The 24569-nt window shown below is 44.1% G+C and overlaps 1 protein-coding gene and 1 pseudogene across 1 annotated transcript in view; one reads left to right on the top strand and one right to left on the bottom strand.

Moving 5' to 3' along the window:
- The window catches only part of YPEL2 (yippee like 2), a 74244-nt gene extending 49946 nt beyond the window's left edge, over window positions 1–24298 (top strand). The window contains exons 3-5 of the mRNA XM_053569805.1: window positions 17701–17744; window positions 18699–18807; window positions 23697–24298. Of these exons, the coding sequence (XP_053425780.1) occupies window positions 17701–17744; window positions 18699–18807; window positions 23697–23786 (243 nt within the window). The 3' untranslated portion in view covers window positions 23787–24298. The remainder of the gene's footprint in view (window positions 1–17700; window positions 17745–18698; window positions 18808–23696) is intronic.
- Window positions 2050–2198, bottom strand: LOC128571460 (uncharacterized; annotated as a pseudogene).
- Window positions 24299–24569: the final 271 nt, after the last annotated feature.

The following is a 24569-nucleotide window of genomic DNA, read 5'->3' as shown; positions in this document are numbered from 1 at the left end:
GTGATCCTCTGAGAGCCTCAGCAGGGGCAGAGAGTCATCCTTTCTTAAGCTGTTTGCTGATTAACTCCCTTGTCTCCTGAAACCAGACGAGAAGAGGAACTCAAGAGTCAGCAGGGCTCAGGAGCCCTAATTAATATCTGGTCCAACTGGGTCAGGGGGAGTGACCCTATGCTGTGGCCCTTTTTTTTTTTCTTCAGGGACATGTGTGCCCAGCTCGCTGGAACAGAGTTCCCCTGCATGGTGGTGGTGGGAGGGATTCTAGCCCCTAGCCAAGGGAGTTAAGGCTCCTCTGAAGTACATGCTTGTCTATCTGTCCCTTCCTCCCTGGCCCTCTGACTGGGTTCAGGCTGGTGTTAAGTTGCCCCAAATACCCAGTCTCCTATTTCATATTCTTAGGCAAGGATCCCACAGCCAAGGTGCCCTTTCAGCTTAGCTTTCCCACCGGCTGCTCACTGACAGATAAGCTCCTAAGAGAAGAGCAGAGGAAAGGTAGGGAGGTGGGTGAAATGCTGAGCAGACCCCTTTCCACGCAGGGTCCTCCAGCTCCCTGTGCTGTGTTGGGGCAGGCTCTGGTGTTGGCCAGCTGCATGTCACCAATCCTTTACTGGCAGATGGAGCTCAGCTTGGCTGGGGCACAATTGTACATATACTTAGGCTTTACCTTGGGGTGGGAATTGGAAGCTGAAGGTTTGTGAGTGTCAAGAGACAAGGAAATTCTGTGTGTGACGTGTGGGCTGGGAGAATGCAGGGGCTGGTCCAGCCAGGCTCTTACTACACAGTCTGCCCTGGCTGTGCCAGATTCCCTGTCCAGACCTCTCAGAGATGTCTCATTCCTTGGGTTGGGTTGAACTGAGAGAGATTAGTGCTCCTGAGAGACAGGAAGGGTAAGTAGCCAGTGGACAAAATGTTCTCCTGCCTGGATAGACCAGCCACAGTGCAGGCTGGGTCCTTGGGAACTGAGATGAAACCACTCCCCTCTCTTTAGACAATCCATATCTTTAGTAACTAATGAGATTGCTGCTTGGATGAGCCTTCTCAAGTGATAAATGTGTTTAAAGTAAAAATGGAGTGACAAGGAAGTTTGCACAGTTAGCTTCACTGGTTTCACTTCTTTGGGAAATGAATGAACACATACTCCTGGGCCTAAACTCCCACCTCTTCCCTGTCATTTGAAACCAGAGCAAATACCCAAAATCTACTGGCTGAAGGGATTATTATGTTGTATGGAGTTAGTTGATGTCCCAGACAGCCTCAAGTAATTATTCTAACAAGTGATCCGTAACCATGGCTTCCAAAGATAACCTTGTATGTAGATGCTGGAGTGATAGAACCCAAGAACTGGGCCTCTATATGTTTAAGATGGTCTTGCATATGCAGGGACTATTTAAAAATGTATACAGAAAAGTAGCAATTAAATGTTTATCTTGGAATAACCCTGGCCTCTGAATTCTCCCAGGAGCCCTAGCCTAGGGAAGATGATTAAAAATAGATCTGAGTAGCACTTCCTGCTTGGCAGATGGCCAATAACAAATGCTGGGGCTTGCTGCTGACCTTTCCTTTCTGAAAACTGCTCTGTGTTTCCATGATGCTAATTGAGTCCCTCTCTAAACCTAATCAAAGGCTCCTTAGCTGGCTGCAGAAAACCACGGGCTTGCTGTCATGCCTGGGCTCAGTTCATGGAGCAACATGAAAGCGCTGGAATTTGCATGGGAACACCCACTCAGTGGTCCAACTGGCTGGTCCTTGTTTAAAAGCAAACAAGTTCTGCTTTTAGATTTACTGCCCAGTGCCGTTAAGGATCCCACACCCTCTCCACCCCCTTCACTAAGGAGAGATCAGTGGTAGGGGAGTGATGAGAGTGCCCTGTGGACACAATGGACAATGCTCACACACAAAGCAGTTGCCTGAAAGAGAGGCAGAAGTTTTGTGAGATGGGGGTTCAAACGACTGGTTCTGTGCCCATCCACTGTTGTCTTTCCTCACCTGCACATCCTCCTGGGTCACTATGAGACGTAAATAGTGCTTCTGACAATGCCCTAAGGCCCATCAAAGTATGGAAAATATAGCCATATTGTTATTTATTTATTTTAGCTGCCCAGGTACCAAAAAATTATGCTTCTAAAATCTCTTGATGTCGGTTCCGCACAAAGAGCAGTTGAGTTGCCCCACGTGTGCCACTCATGACAGAAGCCCTTTTGCGATATTGTTATTTTTATTACTATATGTTGCAGACATCTCAGGACTTCTCTTTGAGTATGACTCTCCCTAGAAAAGCGATGGGGATATAGATGGGTTATGCTGTGAGGAGTCCTTAACAAGCAATAAATATGCCCTTCTAGCTGCTTAAGCCATAATTGGTGGGTCACCTGTACTTCTGCGGGTATTCAAGGCCTCAGAGCCTCTTTGGACATACTTACTCCCCATGAATGTCCTCTGATGTGCTCAGCCCGCCTGCTGTGCTCTCAACCTCTCTGTCCCATCCATCTTCTGAACTCCTTCAACAGCTATAATTTATGACAGTGAATTATACTGCTTCATACTTAATTTATATATTTTAGTCCTGTTTTCTACACAGCTAGATCAACTAGCTTTATTCTCTGTGGTGCCTAGAGAGGCTTGGACAGGGCTGCTCATTAAATATTTGTTGGCTTATAATCATGGAGGCACAGCATTTCTTTACGTGCCCACACCACAAGATTCTTTATTATTGGACATTTAGATCCACCTCCACTCCCCTGTGCCCTTCCACCCCAAATTTTTGCCCAGGTGATTTTACAGTGGCTGATATTTCACAATGAGCCTGACACTTTCACGTTGGCCAAGAAAGAAGATTGAGCACCAACATATGTGGAAGGGATTTAAGTTTCTGTGTCTTGAGGATGAGTGTCTTAAACAAAGAATCAGATAAGATAGGTTAGCTGATGAGCAGAAAACCCTGGTATTTATGCACATAAACAGGAAGTTTAAAAACATGAAAGTAGTCTAACTCTGAGTCAGAAATGTTCATTTAAATGTGTGAGGCAGCTATTTTCTTGAACTTGGACTCACAGACTGTTCACCCTTGTAAGAGACCTTAGTCAATCCCCTCATTTCACAGATGACGTAATCTTTGTTCAGGGCTTCAGGGATCTGCCCAGGGATGTCATCCCCGTTGGAGGCAGATGATACAGCCTTGCCCGGCAGGGGCGAGAGTGGGTAGGCTAGTTATTCTGACCCAATTCTGTTCCATTTTTGGAGGGAATACCAAGAATCATCAGTACCCAGCTTTCTTGCTTTGGCAAGTATCCTGCACTCAAACCTTCTTACCATTTATATGCTTGTGTCTCTTTCATGAGACTCTCTGGCCGTGATTTCTTCAATCCCACCATTCTTGCTACCATGACCCTTTTCAGTAACCTTGTCTCTTCTTCATGCTGTTTCATATAACTCAACTCTGAATCCAGGCCCTGAGGATATATGAATGTAGAGGTTAAAGGCAGATGATCACTGGAGGAAAGCCTAATGCTGGACAACTGCCACAGTAGGGAAGAGCATGTTCATCAACCTGAAGGCAGATTGTTTAAGTAAGGCCTTCTATTTTAAGTAGTGATAGAAAGGGGAGGATAATGTTTAGGGAGTATATCTGGGAGGAAGTAAAATCAAGTTATAGAAGATAGTGGTGATTGTGATCAGGTCATGATTAGACCATACCACGTTCAGAACATTTGAAGGGACTGGTAGAAGGTGGCTGGATATTGTCCCATTTCACAGATGAGGAACTTAAGACCAGAGAGGTGAACAAACCAAGAGTACATGGCAGAGAAGGTACCAGAATTGGGAATTAAATCTAGTTAGTTTACCTAACTGTGTAATTGTTCATTATAACGAACTACTGAACTTGAAGAAATTTAGACCACAGAAGAAACGTTGGTATAGGCGAGGTGGAGCTTTAAATCTGTAACCAACCCAAAGTGTCACAGTGCCAAGGATCTAACAATAGAGGACTCAGAGAGCTCCAAAGAGATAAAGATCAGCTCATATAAGAAATTTTGGCATTGTCAGCGTGTTTGACAATAGAATGGACTTCCTTGGGAGGTAGAGAATTCTCTATCCCTTGAAAGTATTTGAGGAGAGGTTTGTTCAACATGTAGGCAAGAGCCATGCTTCAGGTGAGTGAGTGACCTTCAGGCACAGGGGGCCCTTCAAGTCCTAATGGTCTGTGAGTCTGTGAAATTAAAACTGGTTAGAGTCACGTGGATGTTTTGTTTCGGGATCCTCCACTGTACCCAAACTGCAGTCCACTGCATGAGATCCCAGCAGACTAATTACTTCCCTTTACAATTCTCAAAGCATTCTTCTTGATTCTCTCATCATTCTTTGCTATGAAGTCCAGATGTCAAAGAAAGAAGAAATATTAAGGAGCTTCTTAGCTTTTAATTTTTTTTCAAGACTTTTGAAATAAGAGTCATTTATTCATTTAGTAAGTGTCCTAGAAAAGCTGTTTTTAGGTTGGGACTCAGAGAATGTTTCATCTGTGGTCCTCAATCAGCATTAAACACTGTATGTTTAGAGATTTAATATTATCCATTCATTCAGGAGTGACCAAGCTCTGGTAAAGTGATTCTGTGTAACACAACTCACAGGAAGCTAATTGGTAAGCCAGAATTCTAATTCATCAATTTATAGTGGAGCAGATAATTCTGAAAGCTTGGACCATGTGCTGTCTTCCTTGAAGGTAAACCCACTTGAGCGAGAGAATTAAATTTAGGTAGTTGCTGAGTAAATATGGAATCAGAGCAGAGGAATGTGAATAGCCTAAAAGATTTTCATAAGTTCTGACAGATTGATCCATCTTTCTTCATCAGAGAGACTGACTTTCCAAGTGAATACCCTCTAGAGAAATGTTGGGACTTTTGACTGTGGAGTCAAAAGCTATAGGTTTAAAGTTCTGACCTTGACTTATAAGCTGTGAAAAACTGGGGAAGGAAGTTACATTAACAGCTCTGGACTTCAATTTCCTCCTCTGTTTTGGAGGTTGGATCAGTTAACATATGTGAAAGTGCTTTTCTTTTTCTGGCATCCTACATACATGTCAGTTTTAATTCTAGCCACGCAGGGCCGGGAGTGGGTAGGCTGTCTAATTCGGTTTAGGCACCCTTTTTAGGAAGTCATTTGGACAACACTCTCGTTACCCGTATTCATTCTTCCCTAGACTCTGGAGCTGGACTGCCTGAATCTCTGTCATTTATCGGTTATTTGTCCTTATGCGTATTTTCCAAACCTCTTTGCCTTTCTTCATCTTTAATATGGGGAGGATGATTGTACCTACCTCCTGGGGTTGCTGGGAAGATTAAACTACTTTGCTTTGAATTACATGCCAGTAGTAAGCACACCATAAAAATATAAGCTATTATTGCTATTTTTCATAATTTAATCATTTTAGGCGCCTCCTCAATCTCATCTATAAACTCTTTCCAATTTCACTGTAGTGATTGCTTGTTAAAATATTTTCAAAGCAATCCCCTCTGTAGAATATGGCCTCAGTCTTGGAGAGTGGCTTTCCTGGACTTTTTTTGCCTAGATTGGTGTTGGTGGAACAACTTACTTTGGGGGTTGTAGATTTTTTTTCACTGACTTCAAAGACATCCCTTGAACCATAAGGACATTTTTCATTTGCCAATGCCCAATTTGCTTTGGGAACAGGAGTATAGACTAAAACATAAATCAAGAGATTGGTATTTGTTCTTCCTAGGCATATTAATTTGCATTATCTTTTTTAACTCCAGCAACTCTGAATCGTTTTCAAGGGCCTAATGGCTTGAAAAGAAATTTGAGCTCCATTACCTCAGTCCTTTAAAAGTTTTAGGTTTATATTTAAACCGCAGGGGGCCCAGCTCTTAATGGCTGACTGTCATCACATCCTGATCCCACCACCCTTAGTGTTTAACTCAGAAGTTAGCATCCCCGAACAGACCTGCTGGGGTACCATGTTAACCTCTCTTCTGTAGAGCACAGGGATATCTGACTGCAGGCATCCCCCACTCTCCATCCTTCTGGAAAAGGCGTGCTTCCCAGGCCTCACTCCTGAGCATGCTGAGAGCTGGCAGCATCTGTTTTCTCACTGACTGCATGTTTACCTTGGCATCTGCTGTCCTAGCTAACTCTTTGCCGCAGACAAGAGAGGCTTATCCTGCTCTTGGTTCAACAGAGTACAGCCATACTGCCTAAGGCCCCTCGGAGGCTGTTGGGGAAGTTGGAAGTTTTGTGGGAGAGGAGGTTACGGCGTCTGTAGCTGCAGAGGGATTCGGAATAGGGTCTGGGGAGCTTTGGCAGGACAGCCCAGCCCCCTCTAGACTAGTTATGGAGCTTTCATTTTAAATCCTGAAAGCCCATGGTGGTGTAAAAGGAGACCTTTATTAAATGCTTTTTGTGAGCCAAGCTCTGTCCTTCATATACACACATGCATTTAATCTTCACAATGTCCTTCAGGAATATGGAATAGAGGTTATTTTTCTCCCTTTTGTACAGGGGACCCTAAAGTTCAGAAAGATGAAATGACTTGCCCAGGGCTACACAGCTGGTGAGGGCTGAGTCCAAGGCCTCTCAGTTCCAAAGCTCACATCCTTTCCACTGAACAATCAAGCAGATCTTTTAGGATCTCTCTGTCTGATTCCCTAAGAATATCCCTGAAAACAGCCTAGGTGATATTGGGCCCAGTTCATGTTGGTCAACAGGAAGGTGAGTTTGAAAGGTGTGATCATTAAGTGGTTAAGACGCCCCTTTCAGCAACAAAATGTGGCTCCCAGGCCCTCTCACCACCTTTTGTTTTTGCAATTCCAGACATCTGAACACTCCCATGCCCTTGGTATTTTAGGACTCCACTTAACAGACATTCCTCCTTTAGAGCTAGTCCCTTCCCTGCCTCTCCTTCCATATGTTTAGGAAATGTGAGGGTGAATTGAGGCTCATTATAGCTCAAAGCCGTGGGAAAAGGGACCTTAAGAAAGCCATCCTTCTGTCCCAGGGCAGCACACATGGTTTTTACCTCCATTTCAGGGGTTTCTAGACAGATATTTGACATCTTTCTTGCAAACCATGAACACATACAAATGGCTTTGTTCTATCCTAGTTCTTCCTCTGTCCCAGTATGGAAGAAACAGAGTCAGGAAGTTCTTTGTGATTAACCCAAGTCTCTCTTATTTTCATCCAAGTCTGTTTCCTCTTGTTTTTATTGCAGAGAAGATGGAAGAAATCCCCTTTAATCTTCTTTCTTCTTAGCTAAATGTTCACAGTTTCTTTTAGTTGCACTCGGGTTCTAATTCTGGAGGTTTTTCTTCTTTGTTCTTTCTCGCTTTCTTTCTTTCGTCCTTCTCACTTTCCCCATATGCTTCCTCACAGGTGATATCCAATCAGGAGCCAATGCTATTTCACTTGGTTTTCAGTTTTAAGCCTGTGGCTTACTTTGACCCAAAATAGGAAACCTCATCTGGCCAGCCATGGTTGGAGAAAAGAATGAGAACGGAAAAAGGACTGATGTGACCCTTCCCTGCAGAATGTCACGTGTGTTGGGCTGGGTACTCTAATCCTCCTTTGTATCTCTACCTAGACGTTCTCGCTGCCTTCTCACTGAATGCCTAAAAGTACTTTCAAAGGAGCTCATTGTAACTATCCCTTAAAATGTACAGTGCTTTGAGCAAATCCCTAGAGACAGTAGATTTCTGGTTGCCAGAGGCAGGGGGCAAGGGAGATGGAAGGTGATTGCTAATGGGGTGAGATTTCTTTCTTTTTTTTTTTTTTTTTGTAGAGACAGAGTCTCACTTTATGGCCCTCGGTAGAGTGCTATGGCCTCTCACAGCTCACAGCAACCTCCAACTCCTGGGCTTAAGCGATTCTCTTGCCTCAGCCTCTCGAGTAGCTGGGACTACAGGCGCCCGCCACAACACCCAGCTATTTTTTTTTTGTTGCAGTTCAGCCGGGGCCGGGTTTGAACCCGCCACCCTCAGTATATGGGGCCGGCGCCTTACCAACTGAGCCACAGGTGCCTCCCGGGGTGAGATTTCTTTTGTGGAGTGTGAAAATATTCTGGAAATAGTTGTGAAAGCTGCACAATCTTGTGACTATACCAAGAACCACTGAATTGTATAATTTAAAAGAGTGATGGTAATGTGATTGTATCTTAATTTTTAAAAACTCAACTTTTTATTTGTACCAATAGGTTGTTGTCTTTTTAATAAAGAGATGAGGTCTTACTCTGTAGACCATGCTAGGGTGCAGTGGCGGGATCAGAACTCATGGCAGCCTTGAGCTCCTGGGCTCAGGCTACTCTCCCCATTCAGCCTGCCAAGTAGCTGGATATATAGGTTTACACCACCATATTGGTTAATTTTTATGTAGAGACAGGATCTCACTATATTGTCCAGGCTGGTCTCAAAACTCCTGGCCTCAAGTGATCCTTTCCCCTTGGCCTCTCAAATTGCTGGGGTTACAGGCCTGAGCCACTGTACCAAGGTCCAATGCTTTCTTTTATAGCTGTATAAATAGAAACAGATTGTGACAGGAACAAAATATATAGAGAGCCTTGAAGTTTACAAAGCACTTTCATACACATGTTATCTTATGTCTTATGCAATTCGGGTGTGGGAGAGAGTCTTATTTTACTGCGCCCATTTTACATAATAGGAAATTGAGGCTCAGAAAAGCTAATTGGCTTGGTCAAGTGCTCAAAACCACTCCTACCTTGGCAATCTGACTCATTACAGCCTGTGCAGCTAACTAACATTGTGTGTATGAGTAGTAGGTTAGAGCACCAACTGCCAAGTGCCTTAAGAGGCTTGGATTCATAGAAAATTACAAGTGGAAAGTGTAATGGGGGCGTTTTAGTCACATTTCTCCATTTTGATGGATACTTTGACTTGCAGACAGGGGAAGCTTTGCCTTTTAGCGTAACAGGAGAGAAAAGAGGAGACCAAAATCACTAAAAAAAAAAAGTGTGGGCAACCCAAGTAGGGTAGAGTCAATAGGGACCTTTTTCTCTGGACTTTATTTATCTCATTTTACTTACACTTAGCAACCCTATGGCTTAGGCATGGTTTCTATTTACAGATGAAAAAGATGTTGAAGCAGAGAGAGGTTAAATAACTCTTTTAAGGTCAAGTAGCTAGAACGTTGAAATTACAAAGCCCAGATTTGAACGTGAATCTTCTGAGGCCAAGACTGAATCCTCGTACTCAACGCAGATAGGCAAGGGATCATCTAGCTTCCAGATGTACAGTGGTGAGGCTGGTAGACGTCCATTTCCCTCCTCTCTCTGTGCACCTGCTGAGGCCTATCTCAGCTGATAATGGTTCCCAGAGAGCGCCAGGTGCTTGGGTTTGAGAAGCTCGGCTCCTCTGCTGGACCCTGCTTCCTGGAAGGAGTTTGTTCAAGTGAGCAGGATTCCAAGGTGGGGACCTGCTTCTAGCACCAAGGAGAAGAAACCTACATGTCTGTTGCTGCCACAAGGCATTCATTTTTTAATGGTTCTACTTTTAAAAGGAATTTCTGCCTTCCAGACTTTCAAAGGGGCCAGAAATCAGTGGTTTTGGCTACCAAACAGGAAACTCAAAGCCCTTTCCGTTCCTTTGAGCTGGCTGGAAGGGCTGGGTCTGGAACTATGACTTGACTTTAAAGGACAGAAGAAAAGTTTTGTGTAGCTTAAAAAAACAAAATGAAAAACCTTTCCTGGAGGCCTGCACACCAGCCTGAGTTGACAGACAACATGGGAAAGAGCTGCCTTGTTGCCTGGCAGTAATGACAGCAAACAAATGTGTCTGACAGTCTGTTTGGCATCTCCTGGTCTGAAATTCTGTTTGCCTCATTCTAATTGCTTCCTTAACTTCCTTTCGGCCTTCCCACCTTCGGTACCACCCTCCCTCCAGGGAGTGCTGGGCTGTGCCAGGTTGCACCCGGCTAGGCTGGGCCCCACAGGATGCAGCAGCCCAGCCGGGCTATTCTTGTCTGTGTCTATTTGTGAGATGCCTGTTGTTCTTGGTGGCTGTTTTTCCCATCATAACTGTTGACTTGGCAGGGGCCCAGGGGGGAAGCCATGATGGAAAAGCTCCCAGAGTTCTGCCTCAGAAAAGGCAGTGAGTCTGAGTGCCAGGCTGAGGAGACAGAGGTTCATGGACTCTGCTCCTCAAGGAGATACCCGAGCTGTGTCCCCACCGGGACAGCCCTGACTGGGTTCACCATGCACCTCAGAGTGTGGGCCTCTGCCAGCCTGTTCTCAGAACAGGCTTGCGGGAACCCAGTGGCCCTCAGAGGTGTGTCTGGGCCTGGTGGGTGTTTGTGTGCTCCCCCCCCAACCACCCCGCTCTCTCTAGGAATTCTAATCTATGTCGGGCCAGAGAAGGCCTGGCTCGTAGGTCCTGGCTAGAAACAGACTGAAACCCCTAGAACAATGGCTACCAAACATCTAAAAATCACATAGCTCTATCAGTAAAATGTTTGCACATAGACTCCCGATATATGTATTTTTTTTTTTTTTTTTTTTTTGAGACAGACTCACTATGTTGCCCTTGGTAGAGTGCTGTGGCCTCACAGCTCACAGCAACCTCAAACTCTTGGGGCTTAAACAATTCTCTTGCCTCAACCTCCTAAGTAGCTGGGACTATAGGCACCCTCCACAAGGCCCGGCTATTTTGTTGTTTAATAAAGTCCTGATCTGTCAGTTCTGATGCAATAATTTCAAAGGGCATGTCCTAAGGAGAGGATAGTCAATCAGTTGTTCTTGCAGGATGCTCAGAAAAGTTTTTAAATAAGAGTTCAGGCCCCTCTGAAACCCATTTGTTTGAAATATTTTTAAATAGATTAGGGAATTGCTTATAATTCCTTATTTTTTTTTTTTGTAGAGACAGGGTCTCACTTTATGGCCCTCGGTAGAGTGCCGTGGCCTCACACAGCTCACAGCAACCTCCAACTCCTGGGCTTAAGCGATTCTCTTGCCTCAGCCTCCCGAGCAGCTGGGACCACAGGCGCCCGCCACAACGCCCGGCTATTTTTTTGGTTGCAGTTAGGCCGGGGCCGGGTTTGAACCCGCCACCCTCGGTATATGGGGCCGGTGCCTCACCGACTGAGCCACAGGCGCCGCCCTATAATTCCTTGTTAAACAGATATGGAAATGTAGTACACATAGAGATTAGAAAGGGCTTATTTTTTTTTTTTTTAAAAGTGTATGGAATCAACTTAGTTTTTAATTTATGTATAGTAAAACTCTTTCTGGTGTACAGTCCTATGAATTTTGGCTGTTTTTTTTCTTTTTTTCTTTTCTTTTTTTGCGTTTTAACAAACTTAACTTCTTGCTGTCTGTTGTACTCCATGGGTCATTTTTCATCCCTCATTCTTTTTACCCTCCCCTGTTTGAGTCTCCAATGTCCATTACACCACTCTGTGTGTTTTTGCATAGCCTTAGTTTAGCTCCCATTTATAAGTGAGAACATGTGGCGTTTATTTTTCTGTTCCTTTTTATTACAGAGCAGTATTATATGGATGTGCCAGTCTGCTTATCCAGCCACTGAGAGACATTTAGGTTGTTTCCAGTTTGGGGTGATTATGAATTGAGCTGCTAAAACATTCCCATACAGGTTTTTATGTGAACACAGGTTTTCATTTCACTTGGGTAAATGGAACTGCCAAACACTTTTCTAAGTAGCTGTACCATTTTGCAATGTATAAGAGTTTCAGTTATTACATGTTCTTGCCAGCATGTAGCTTTCTTTGTCAGTTAAAAAATTCTATTGTGTAGTGATTTCGATGAAGTTCAACTTAACATTTTTTTTCTTTTATACATTATGTTTCTGGTGTAGTATCAAAGAACTGGTTTTTTTTTTGTTTGTTTTTTGGCCCCATCTGATCTGCATTAACTAAGAATTCTTTTCTAACACAAGGTAGCAAAGATTTTCTTCTACATAACGTATGTTTTGAACAAATTTTTATGGTATTTTTTAAACCACAGAAATCATGTAAAATGAAAACATGTATAGAACAACTTTGAGGTACTTTGCTATAAGTGAAATCTCTTTGTGGTGCTCCTCTGTCCCATTAAAAAAATATTGCAAAGGTTCTGCTATTTAAAGATTGTGTTTTTATAAGATCAGCTTTTTTTTTTAAGAGAGGCAAGGTCTTGCCCTATCACCCAGGTTGGAGTGTAGTGATATGGTCATAGCCCACTCTAACCTTGAATTCCTGGGCTCAGGTGATCCTCTCACTTTATAGCTGTATGCTACCATGCCCAGCTATTTTTTTTTTTTTTTTTCTTTTGGTGGAGACCAGATCTTCCTACGTTGCCTAGGCTAGTCTCAAACTCCTGGGCTCAATCATCCTCCCTCCTGCCTGGGCCTCCCATGAGCCACAGTAACTTATTATTAACAATTTTTTTTTAATGAGACATTTTCCAGAAAGTGTTATTATTGACATCCGGCAGCACAGAAACAGTAGTATTCATAATATCCTGACAGCAAAGGCAGAAGAGCACCCCTGTCAACTCCCACCCTCCCTCCCACACACGGAGACTGGCCCTTCCTTCCAGATACCTATGTGTATGTGACCTGGGAAAGGTCCCAGTGGCAACCTGTATATTGAAGCTGTTTAGTGAAACCTTTTAAAAAGATAAAAGTAGATAAAATTTCTATTTTGTCCTTTCCCTGGAAAAAAGGATTGTCTCGGGGATTATCTTGTATACTGCTGGGGATACTGCTGGAAAATCTCACGTTTTGCCCCTCTCTCTGCCTTCTCAGCTGTGTCTAGCAAAGAGTAGATGATCCATGGCTATTGGAGAAACAAGTCAGTGCATTCTACAAGACCATTCCTTTATAAAGGGTGATGCTTCATGGCTTCATGTTATTTTCTTTTTCTTTCTTTCTTTTTTCTTTTTTTTTTTTTTTTGTTGTTGTTTTTGGCTGGGGCGAGGTTTGAACTTGCCACCTCCAGTATATGGAGCCGGTGCCCTACTTCTTTGAGCCACACGCTCTGCCGGCTTCTTGTTATTTTCCTGTCCTCTAAGGATTTGTTTTCCCATAGCCACCTTCATCCAAGCTCTGAGCTTGAAGGTCTTGGCAAATTATTTCTTAGAGGATGACACTTCCAAATACCCATTACTTGGGACCATGGAATCGGAACTGTGGTATATCCAGAATGGGATATTACTCAGAGATAGTGAATTGTTGGATATGTGCAACACCATGAATGAATCCTGAAAGAATTATGCTGAATTAAAGAAGCCAGACAAAAAATAATACATACTGTGTAATTTCACTTACTAAAAATTTTAGCCAGGTGCAGTGGCTCATGCCTGTAATCCTAGCACTTTGAGGGGGCTCAGGCGAGTGGATCACCTGAGCTTAGGAGTTCGAGACCAGCACAAGCAATAGTAAGACCCCGTCTCTAAAAAATAGCCGGGCGTTTGTGGTGGTTGCCTGTAATCCTAGCTACTTGGGAGACTGAGGCAAGAGGATCCCTTGAGCCCAAGTGTTTGAGATTGCTGTGAACCATGACACCACAGCACTCTACTGACACCACAGCACTTTACCGAGGGCGAGAAAGTGAGAATCTGTCTCAAAAAAAAAAAAATTCTAGAAAATTACAAATTATAGTAACAGAAAGTAGTGGTTGGTTGCCTGTGTTCCACAGATGGAAAAGGGGGTCAGAGGAGCAGAGAATTGAGAGGGGAATAAGAATTGTTTAGGGAAAAAAAAAAGAATTGCTGGGTATAATAATCCTGTGTTCTTGATTGTGGTGATGGTTTTGCAGATATATATAGCGATCAGAACTCCTCCGATAGTACACTTTATTTTTATTTTTCTAATTTCAGATTGACTTATGGGTACAAGCAATTAGGTTACTTTGTGTTTGGTAGGTAATGTCCAAGTTATATAGTTGAGCCCTTCACCCAGGAGCTGTGCCATATACTCCTATACTGTACCTGGTAGTGAGAGCTCACTAAGTCCCCTCTCTCCTATCTCTTTCCTCTTCCTCCCAACTTGAATTTAATTGTGTGGGTGTTTTTTTTGGGGGGGTGTTTGAATAGACAAAGGATTTGAATAGACATTTATCCAAAGTTGATATACAAATAGCCAAAATACACCAGTAAGAATGCTCAGCATCATTTGTCCTCAGGAAAATGCAAATCAAAACCACAATGAGATACCATTTCACACCCACTTGAATGGCTAAAATGTAAAAAAGATGTGGGGAGGATAACAAGCCATTAGTGAGGATGAGGGGAAACTGTAATCTTCATACATTGCGATGTAAAATGATATGGCTGCTGTGGAAAATGTTTTTGCGGCTCCTCAATAAATTAAACCTAGAATTACCATGTGACCCAGTAATTGCACTCATAGGTATATGCTCATGCAAATGAAAACGTATGTTCACTTGCAATTGTTAACACAGATCTGCATAGCAGCATTATTAATAATATCCAAGAAATGGAAACAATCCAAATGTCCATCAGCTGATGAATGGACAAACAAAATGTGGTATATCCATATAACAGAATATTATTCAGCCAAAAAATTAATAAAATATTGACATGTGCTTCAACATGGATAAACCTTGAAAACATGCTAAGTGAAATAAACCAGATATACAAATAATGTATGATTACCTTTATATAAAATGTCCAGAATAGGCAAATCCATAGAGACAGAAAGCAAATTAATGGTGTCAGAGGCTGAGGAAAAGAGAAGAATGGAGAAGGTCTTAGTCTATTCAAGCTGCTAAAACAAAATACTTTAGACTGGGTAATTTATAAACAACAGAAATTTTCTGTTCTATAAATTCTGCTCACGATTCTGGAGGCTGAATTAAGATTAAAGTGCCAGCAGATGTGCTGTCTGGTGAGGGTCCATTCTTTACAGATGTGCCTTCCATGAATCCTCATCTGGAGGTAGGGGTAACACGCTCCCTCAGGCATCTTTCCTAACAGCAGTAATCCCTGAGGGCCAATCATCTCCCAGAGGCCTCACCCCTTATTACCATCGCCTTGGGGGTCAGGTTTCAATTTTGGGAGAACCATTGTTTTTTTTTTTTTTTTTTTTTTTTTTGAGACAGAGTCTCACTCTCTCACCCTGGGTAGAGTGCCATGGCATCATAGCTTATAGCAACCTCCAACTCTTGGGCTTGAGCATTCCTCTGGCCTCAGTCTTCCCAGTAGCTGGGACTACAGACATGTGCTACTATACCTGGCTAGCTTTTTTTCTATTTTTAATAGAAACAGGATCTTGCTGTTGCTTAGGCTGGTCTTGAACTCCTGAGCTCAGGCAATCCACCTGCCTCAGCCTCCTAGAGTGGTAGGGTTACAGGTAATGAGCCACCACACCCAGGCAGTTATGTTTTTTTCGTATGTGGGTATGTAGTTCATGTACTACTTCCATATTAGTGTTGAGTACATCGGATACCTGCTTTTCCATTCTTGTGATACATTACTTAGGAGGAGGATGTTCTCCACATCCATCCAGGTAAATACAAAAGATGTAAAGTCTCTATCATTCTTTGTGGCTGAATAGTATACCATGGTATATGTATACCACAGTTTATTTGACCATTCCTGAGTTGATGGGCACTTGGGTTGTTTCCACGTCTTGGAGATTGTGAATTGAGCTGTGATAAACATTCTAGTACAAATGTCCTTATGGCAAAGTGGTTATTTTTTTTCTGAGTACATACCTAGTAATAAGATTGTGGGATCAAATGGAAGGTCTACTTTTACCTCTTTAAGGATTCTCCGTACTTCTTTCCAAAAAGGCAGTATTAGTCTGTAGTCCCACCAACCATGTCTAAGTGTTCCCTTCCACCCACACCCACACCAGCAGCTTTGGGACTTTGTGATGTGGGCCCAGAGTATACTTTAAATATGTAGAGTTTGTTATATGTCAATATAATTGTTTATAGAAAATAAAATAGGGACAGTTAACTCATAGAATAAATATTTAATAAATGCCTACTGTATGCCAGGTTCAGGTGAGATGTTCTGGGGATTCAGAGAGAGACTGAAGACATGGCCCACGTGTTCAGGTATCTCACAACCTAGTGAGAACATTATAAATAAACAGGTGATTTAAATCCAGGGTTCTAGGTGCTAAGAAAAAGGAAAACACAGGGAACACAAAGGATTCACAACATGGATGTCCTTGGGTGCTTCTTTCTGGGGAGGTCCCAGAAAGGGGAGCTGAGCAGAGGCTTAGGACTGGGCAGGTAGAAGAGCCTCCCCATCGGAGAGGACAGTGTGGGCAAAGTTGGTGAAATGTAAAATGGCCTGACAAGAGCAAAGGACATGGTAGGAAAGTAGCAAGAGAAGATGCTGGGGGCAGGGCTAAAGGCCCATATCGAAGCCCTGTGGTATCTTTGTGCTCCAAGATTGAACTGACAGTTTGTCCATACCCACACTGTGTCCCTGGCACATTGTCTCATCCAGACACTTGGCATAGGCATCCAGGTTCCAGGTTTTAAGGCTCTGTTGTATGTAGCTGCTCCGTTGTAGCCTGGGAGCTACTGTTACCCCACGGATGTTGTAAGGCTCAATAAAGGAAGGTGTTGGTTTAGGTCTGGGCAGCAGCTGCCCAGAACATCTGTTTGCTCCTTGCAGTTGCACCTGGGAGTAAAGGCTTCCGGTGTATCTGAATGTTGGAGGCCACCAATAATCCAGTGCCCCAGAGGCAGTTTTTCCACAAGTGAAGAGTTTTGCCTTTCTCTCTGGCTAGCGGCACTGACCCCTGAAGTTCTGCTCATCTGGCAGAATGACTTCCTTGTGGGTAGTGATCTGTATCCTACCCTCTGTTCATCTGTTAACCAGTTACTCCCAGATTTCTTCAGCCACTGAATAACAGAGGTCATGGGAGAGTCTCTTGCTGGTTTTTCAAGTGGTTTTCAGACCAGACTAGGATGTTAAATTCAGGATACAATTGTCAGACCACATTAAAAATGCAGGCAGCAATGCAGAACACGGCTGGCATATGTCAGGCAGGCATCTCAGTGTAACCAGAGGAGGAAAACACGGACAGGGCCTGCATTAATGGAAGTAGACGCCAAATTACATGACAGGCTCTGGCTCCTATTTCTACAGTTCCCTGCCACCCTCCAGCTGGAAGAAAGAAGCTCATATTTAAGCTAGAGGTTAAAATGGGATTGCTGCCTAATGAGCATTTCTGTGATGTAGGCATCAAATTACTTACACCTCACAACAAGGGCTTCCATATTCCTCTTTAGGAACTGGTAACTGTTAGGATTTATCAGGAGGCAAGACAAGTGGTAAGTGTGGGGTTGATAGTTTATTCTTGAAAAAGTGCTCATATTGGTGTCCCTGCCTGAGCCAGCCTGGGAAAGCTGTGGCTAGTACAGATGGCTGAAATCAGATGGACCAGGAAAGGCCAATGTGGATTAATTATCTCTAACAATATCAGAAGGAAAGCAGTTTTTAACTACCTAGTGGGGCTTGGGTTTTTTTTTCCTTTCTTCTCTTCTCATCTGGGCTGGTGACAACAATCCAAGTGTGGGCTGGTTGGAGCTTTGTAGCTCTGTTTATTCTGCCCTTGCCTCCTCCTCCGTGCCATCTGCCAGCTGGACTCTGTGCTCCCTTTTGCAGTGTCGATCCCAAAAGGTCATACTTGTTGTGATTTGGGTCGGTGTCCCAAATAGGCGGGTGGAATGGATATCTAACTATCAATTTGTTTTCTTACGTTTCAGTCGTTCCAAGGAAGTCAAGGACGAGCGTACCTCTTTAACTCAGTGTGAGTGTCTCTTCACGGTACCTCCGTGGCTCGGTGTAAATTTTGAGGGATGGGGAAGAAAGCAACCCTTAATGCTTATCAAACAGTGGATCCTGCTTTCTCTGCCACGTTAAAACCTCATGGAGTGTTACTGTCCATAATTGGGAATCACCTGCCTTTGGGGAATTTGGTGGGTAGCATCCCTTGCTAAAAATAATAATATTCCCTACACTATGCTCAGTGTGTACATCGGAGGGCTGTGGTGCCATAGGGAAGGGCTGAAGAGCTTCTGAGAGCCTTAACATGGGGTCTCCTGATGAGATTTGAAGTGTGTTGTTGCTGAAGAGAACCTAGGCAGCAAGGCAAGGCCCATGGAAGATACAGAGTGTGCACAGCCCTGAGTCGTCAAGGGCACAGGATTTAAAACCTCTTCTCTGGGAACGGAAGGCAAAGCTCACACAAGCCCAAGGAACCGTAGAAATGGAAATCTAGCATGTTCAGCTTGAGTGAGGTGCTCTGTGAGTCCCAGCGCTGCGACTCATTCCTGCTGGTGTTTGGAACCAGGCTGCTCTCACATGGGGCATCTTTACCTTTATTCTGTCCTCGGTAAGCCTCGAGGACCCATGCTCATGGCTGTAGGCTTCACAGTGTGGTTGTCAGTTTGTCTCCTTAAATCACAAGATTAAAAATACTTGTTTGAACAGTTAAATTCTAAGCAAAATCTCCACCATAAAAACTATTTTTGTAGACCCAGTGAATCAGAACTTGCAGATCTCAAATTCATTCCAACTGAGACATTTCCATTTCGTCCCAACCTTTTGGGGGTTGTTATTTATTTCAGTTTTAGACTGTCCTCTCCTCAGTGTTGGCTTCCCTCGGGGCTGCCTTGCCTAGTTAATTTTTTGCTGGAAGCTCAGCTTGAATGACTGATGTGCAAGCAACTAACTACCCCGTCTCCTTTTCTGTCCCTGACAGAGTTAATGTGGGCTGTGGCCCTGCAGAGGAGCGTGTGTTGCTCACAGGACTGCATGCAGTTGCAGACATTTACTGTGAAAACTGCAAAACTACGCTGGGCTGGAAATATGTAAGTACAGAGGGGTCTGGTTGGTAGAGGGCTATGCGGGGAATAGCCAAGAGCCTCATTCTAGAAGAATGCTTTCTGTTTGCTTCCCATGGTGTTGTGCAATTGTCTTAGACCAAGACAGGAGAGTGAACTCAAAAAGCACTGCCTAATACACCCATCTCCCTGCCACACTCTTTTTTCCCTTTTCACTAACAACATCCCTCCTCCTGTTCATTCCTTCATACCTACCCCTGAGACATTTCTTTCTTTTTTTTGAGTCAGAGTCTCACTTTGTTGCTCTCAGTAGAGTGCTGTGGTGTCCATAGCTCACAGCAACCTCAAACTCTTGGGCTCCCTCAATCCTCTTGCCTCAGACTCTTGAGTAAATGGGACTAGAGGGACCTACCCCATCATGCCCAGCTATTTTTAGAGAAGGGGTCTTGCTCTTGATCAGGCTGGTCTCAAACTCCTGAGCTCAAGCAATCCACCTGCCTCGGCCTCCCTGAGTGCAGGGATTACAGGCAGGAGCTACAGTTCCTGGCCCACGTATAACATATTGTCTGATAGCTTACTGTATGCCAAGCTTTGATTATTTACTCTTCACAACATCCTTAGAGGTAAGTATTGTCTTCATCTCTATTTTAGAGATGGCCCCCAGAGATGGAAAATATGTGGCCTCCAGATCCCCCAGTATGTCCCCTTAAACAAATTTAAACTCCAAATTAAAAGGATTTGTTCTATAAGATTTGGATTCACTCAAGACCAGAAGGCCACAGGTTCCCCATCCCTTTGGTGGCTGCTCCAGTTACATGTCCCTAACGGGCAAGACATCATCAAACTTTGCCTTGTCTTTTTTTTTTTTTTCATTGAGAGATAGAGTCTCATCACCCCAGGCTAGATTGCCATGGACCTCAAATTCTGGGCTCAAGTGATCCTTCTGCTTCAGCCTCCCAAGTAGCTGGGATTACAGGCATGTGCCAAGACATCCATTGAATATTTTCTTCTTCTTTTTTTTTTTTTTCTTATCAGTAGAGATAGGGTTTTGCTCTTACTCTTGCTGGTCTCCAAGTCCTGAGCCCAAATGATCCTTCCACCTTGGCCTCCCAAGAGTGCTAGAATTACAGGCATGAGCCACCGTGCCTGTTGTCTTAAATAACATTCACTGTCATATATAGTCATGGCTGGGATCTCCCAAACGGACAATCTTTCTTTGTTTAACTCAGCAAAACATTTTAAGGTCCTCTTGGGGTCTAGGAAGAGTGAGCAGTCCTTTGCCAGGACGGAGGTGGGAAGGGCAGGGATCTACTGCTTTAACACTGGGGACTGATTCTTGTCATGTGCATTGGGGTCACCACGCAATTCAGGACACAGCTGTTGTGCTCCCTCTGACTAGTAGCCGAGTACTATCCTGGCAACTAGAGTCAGGTTCAGATTTGGCTGTGCATCCTTGACAACCTGCTTGGCTTTTGTGCTAAGTTTTCTCATTTCCTCATACTTAGAGAGTTGGTTTAAGTGTGAGGATATTGAAAAATTGGTCTTCCTGACTCTTGGAAGGCCAATTCTTTCCATGGAAAATGTCTCATTCCCCATCCTGTCATTGGCTCAGGACCTGCCTTGGAAAAAGCCTGAAGGAGTAGTCAAAGCTGCTGCAGGGTGACGATGACCTGTCAGTGTAGATTCCCTGGTTGTAACAAATATACCGCGTGGTTGGGATTGTGACAGTGAGGGAGTCTGGGGTGAGAGTGTGGGTCTGTGGTCAAGTCTGTGCTTTCCACTCAGTTTTGCTGTGGACCTCATACTAAAAACAAAACAAAACAACCCTCCGCCCAAAAAAACACCACCTGTAGGAATAGATATATGTGAAAAAATGAAATGTGAGCAATAGATGCCAGACACAAAGGTATGATTCCATTTAAATGAAGCTTGAAAATGTGCAGATGTAAAACATCCTGCACTGCCTTTAGATTCCATTGTTCATATCTCTCTCAAAACGTTCCAGGTTAGGAAGAAAACACCTCAATAGTGTGGTTCACGATGCCAAGAGGGTTTAGCCACAGCTAGTTAGGGTCAACTTGGTTGTTCATTGTAGGAGAAACTGGGCTTGGTGATGTCTGCTCCCTTTGTGCAATCTCAGGCCTCCTCTCCTGGGTGATGGAGTGTGTGCGTGTCGGGGCAATTCTGGGTTTGATTATCCAGAAATGTTCTGCTCCTCCTCTGTTTCCCAAGTCTTGGCTGTGTTACTCCACTGAGGATCTGAGGCTGTGTTAGTGAAAAAAAATAAACCCGAGTTGCCTAGTTTTGCTCCTTGCTTGAGGTTTGGGTGAAATGATCCACTCATTTGACAAAATTTTATTGAAAGCCTTTGACTGCATACAAAAGTGAATGAATGAGGTCCAGCCCCTGTCCCCTGTTCAGTTACATCAGGGAGGAGCATCATGGGAACAGACTGACAAGTCCCCAGTGGCACATGCGGGGACATGTCTAACACCCCAAACATTCATTGATAACTCTTACATGTGTCAAGAGTAGGGCTTCATTATCCATTATTTCCTCCAATCTTCATAACATTCTTGTGAAATCATGTAAATATCCCAATTTTTTAAGTGACTGAGCAGAAATTTGAGTGGTTAGGTAACCTGGTGCCAGGGCGTGGTAGGAGTGGAATCAGCCAGCTCTGTGGACTCCAGATCTGGGGCTCTTTCTATTGGAGTCCAGTTTCTGACATAGTGGAAGTGCTTGCGTGGCTCGGGGCGACTTTTTTTTTTTTTTTCCCCTTAATAGGAAACCTCTCTCTGAGTTTTGCTCTCCTCCCCCTCCCTTGAACACATCACTATAGGGTATAGAACAGTAGATCTTATTCCTCTGTCCTGTATCAGAGAAACTGCTGAGAAGTATCAGGGAAATTACTGCTGGGCCCACAGCTCTGGTGTGTGCAGTGGCGTTTGCACATTCCGTATTCTCTCTTGGTTCCCCTCTCCCTTCTCCACTTTGTGGACCGATCCCTTTCTTTACAAGAGACCCATATCTGAACTCCTAGGCAGAAGGTGCAGCACTTACAGGTGCTGCCCAGACCCACTGGCTGTAAGACTTCGTGCTGACGCCTACTGCTTCCATCAGCTTGTGTGGCCCCAAATCACCCAGGTGACCAGTGTTTTTCAGATACCACACCAAGATGTTCTTATGTGCTTATCTCTCAAATAGCCCTTTATCCTACATCTATGCAGGACTTAGATTTGTGATCTGGGAGAAGCCCACAGTGCTGAGTGTAGGAAGTGACCTGCCAGGTGCTTTGTATTATGTTTTCCCTCTGGAGGCCTGGCAGATGGGTGGGGCTTCAGGGCCACCAAGTCTCTAGCCTGAAGTTTATACAGCTCCTGTCTCTGCATATCTGACATAGAAGCATCAAGAAAAACTAAATGAAAAGGAGACTTGTTTGGTCTTACAGTGCTTTGTATCTCTTGCTAAATGTATTTTCTCCAAGACTAACAAGTACTTTTTTATTTTATTTTTTGAGACCAAGTCTCTGTCACCCCAGCATCATCATAGCTCACAGCAACCTCAGACTCTTGGATTCAAGCAATTCTGTAGTCTCAGCCTCCCTAGTAGCTGGAACTACAAGTGCTCACCACAATACCTGGGGTATTTTTAGAGATGGGGTCTCGCTGTTGCTGAGGCTGGTCTCAAACTCATAAGCTTAGGCAATCTGCCTGCCTCCACCTCCCAAAGTGCTGGGATTATAGGCATGAGCCATCTTGCCTGGCCTTACAATTTTAAAATTATAGCCAGATTATCTTATTCCTAGAAACTAGCAGGAATGATACAGAAACTCTGGATATATCCATAGGGCAGATTTTCATTAGCACCAGAAATTAAGATCCCCTAATATTTGCCCACCTCCCCCAGGTGTCCCCCCCACACAAATGTACTCATTCATTGCTAAGTTGTCTTCTTGGGATACAACAATGAACCAAACTTGGAAATCTATGTATTCCATGAAGTTTTACTGCAGTCATGGGTGGCAGACAATAAACAAAATATAAATGCAAATTATCATGTATGATGGAAGGTGATAAGTGCTGTGGAGAAAAATAAAGCAGAATTGAGGAGGAGAGGGAGAGATAGTGCTGGGGTGGAAGCTGAGATTTTTTTTTGTTTGTTTTTTGTTTTTTTTTTGTAGAGCAGAGTCTCACTGTACCGCCCTCGGTAGAGTGCTGTGGCTGAGATTTTAAGTAGCGTCGTTGGGAAAGACCTTAGTGACATGATATTTGAGCAATAATTAAAAAGAGAAAGGATCAGCTGGGCTCGGTGGCTCACGCCTGTTATCCCAGCACTCTTTGAGGCTGAGGTGGGCAGATGGCCTAAGCTCACAAGTTTGAGACCAGCCTGAGCTAGAGCGAGACCCCACTTCTAAAAATAGCAGGAGGTTGTGGTGGGTGCCGGAGTCTGAGGTTGAAGTGAGCTATGATGATGTCATGGTACTCTTTTCTTTATGTCAAGAAAAAAAAGATATCTGTCACGTGCTAATTAGGTCTTTGGAGGTAAATTAGCTGCATGACTAATTTAGTTGTTGCTGTCAGTCACCTTTAGACAAGTTTAAAAAAAAAAAAAACTAGGGCGGCGCCTGTGGCTCAGCGGGTAGGGCGCCGGTCCCATATGCCGGAGGTGGCGGGTTCAAACCCAGCCCCGGCCAAATTAAAAAAAAAACTAGCCAGGTGTTGTTGTGGGTGCCTATAGTCTTAGCTACTGGGGAGGCTGAGGCAAGAGGATGGCTTGAGCCCAAGAGTTTGCGGTTGCTGTGATCTATGATGCTCCAACACTCTACCAAGGGTGACAAAGTGAGAGTCTGTTTCAGAAAAAAAAGTCTTGGCTTTGGTCATTCAGTATATTTTCTCTTCCTTTGTATTTCCTAGGAACATGCTTTTGAAAGCAGCCAGAAATATAAAGAAGGCAAATACATCATTGAACTAGCACACATGATCAAGGACAATGGCTGGGACTGATCGCACAGCATCCGCCCAATCCAGTGTCCGTGTGAACGCCATCCAACTGAACCTTCTACCCAAGCGTGAGAGAGTGACTGAACACTTGGTTCCATCCATGTAGGGGCCTTGCCATCGGGGGCTTCCTCCCGCCCTGACACCATCTTTCTGGTGACGGGCCTCTAAATCACTGTCTCTCTGTCTCTTTGCTTTGTATCTGTTTGTGAGTTGATCCTGGCTTCTCTCTCTGTTCTAGCATTGGCTGAAAACAAAACAATGAAAGGAACAGATCCTTGACCGTGTTGTGGCAGCCCACCTTGATAAGGGCCCCTGGGGCCTGTGCAAGAGCTGCCTGACGGCCTCTTGTCAGGAGAGCAGTGGCATGGGGGTGAGAGGAAAAGGGAAAAGGGGGAAACCCTGGGAGTCCTGGGGATGGGTAGGGGGTGGGAGGATCGAGGTCGCAACAGAATTGAGCTGCTCCTGGAGACCTGATAACTTAGGCTTGAAATAATCGACTTGTCTGAAAGGACAAAGAGAAAAAATAAAATACCTCATTACTGCATTCTCTCTGATCAGAAGCTTCTGTCCCTGACACTGAATGTGCCAGGTTAGCAAATGAGCACAAGAAGTAGCCCCAGTTCTAGTTGGCAAGGCAAGGGCCCGGTTCTCTTGGGCTGAGTTGGGGAGTGTCCTGGTAGTGAAGAGTGACTTGAGAAGAAGCCCTGTGGATTTTGGTGACTCTGATGCCTCTGGGCAGTCATCAACTTTGCCCCTTTAAACACCGTAGGTAATGAGAGAGGGGAC

The sequence above is a fragment of the Nycticebus coucang genome, chromosome 18 (assembly GCF_027406575.1).
Source record: "Nycticebus coucang isolate mNycCou1 chromosome 18, mNycCou1.pri, whole genome shotgun sequence".
Classification (NCBI taxonomy): Eukaryota; Metazoa; Chordata; class Mammalia; order Primates; family Lorisidae; genus Nycticebus; species Nycticebus coucang.
The sequence above is the reverse complement of the archived record's forward strand: the minus strand, read 5'-3'. Positions and strand labels throughout refer to the sequence as shown.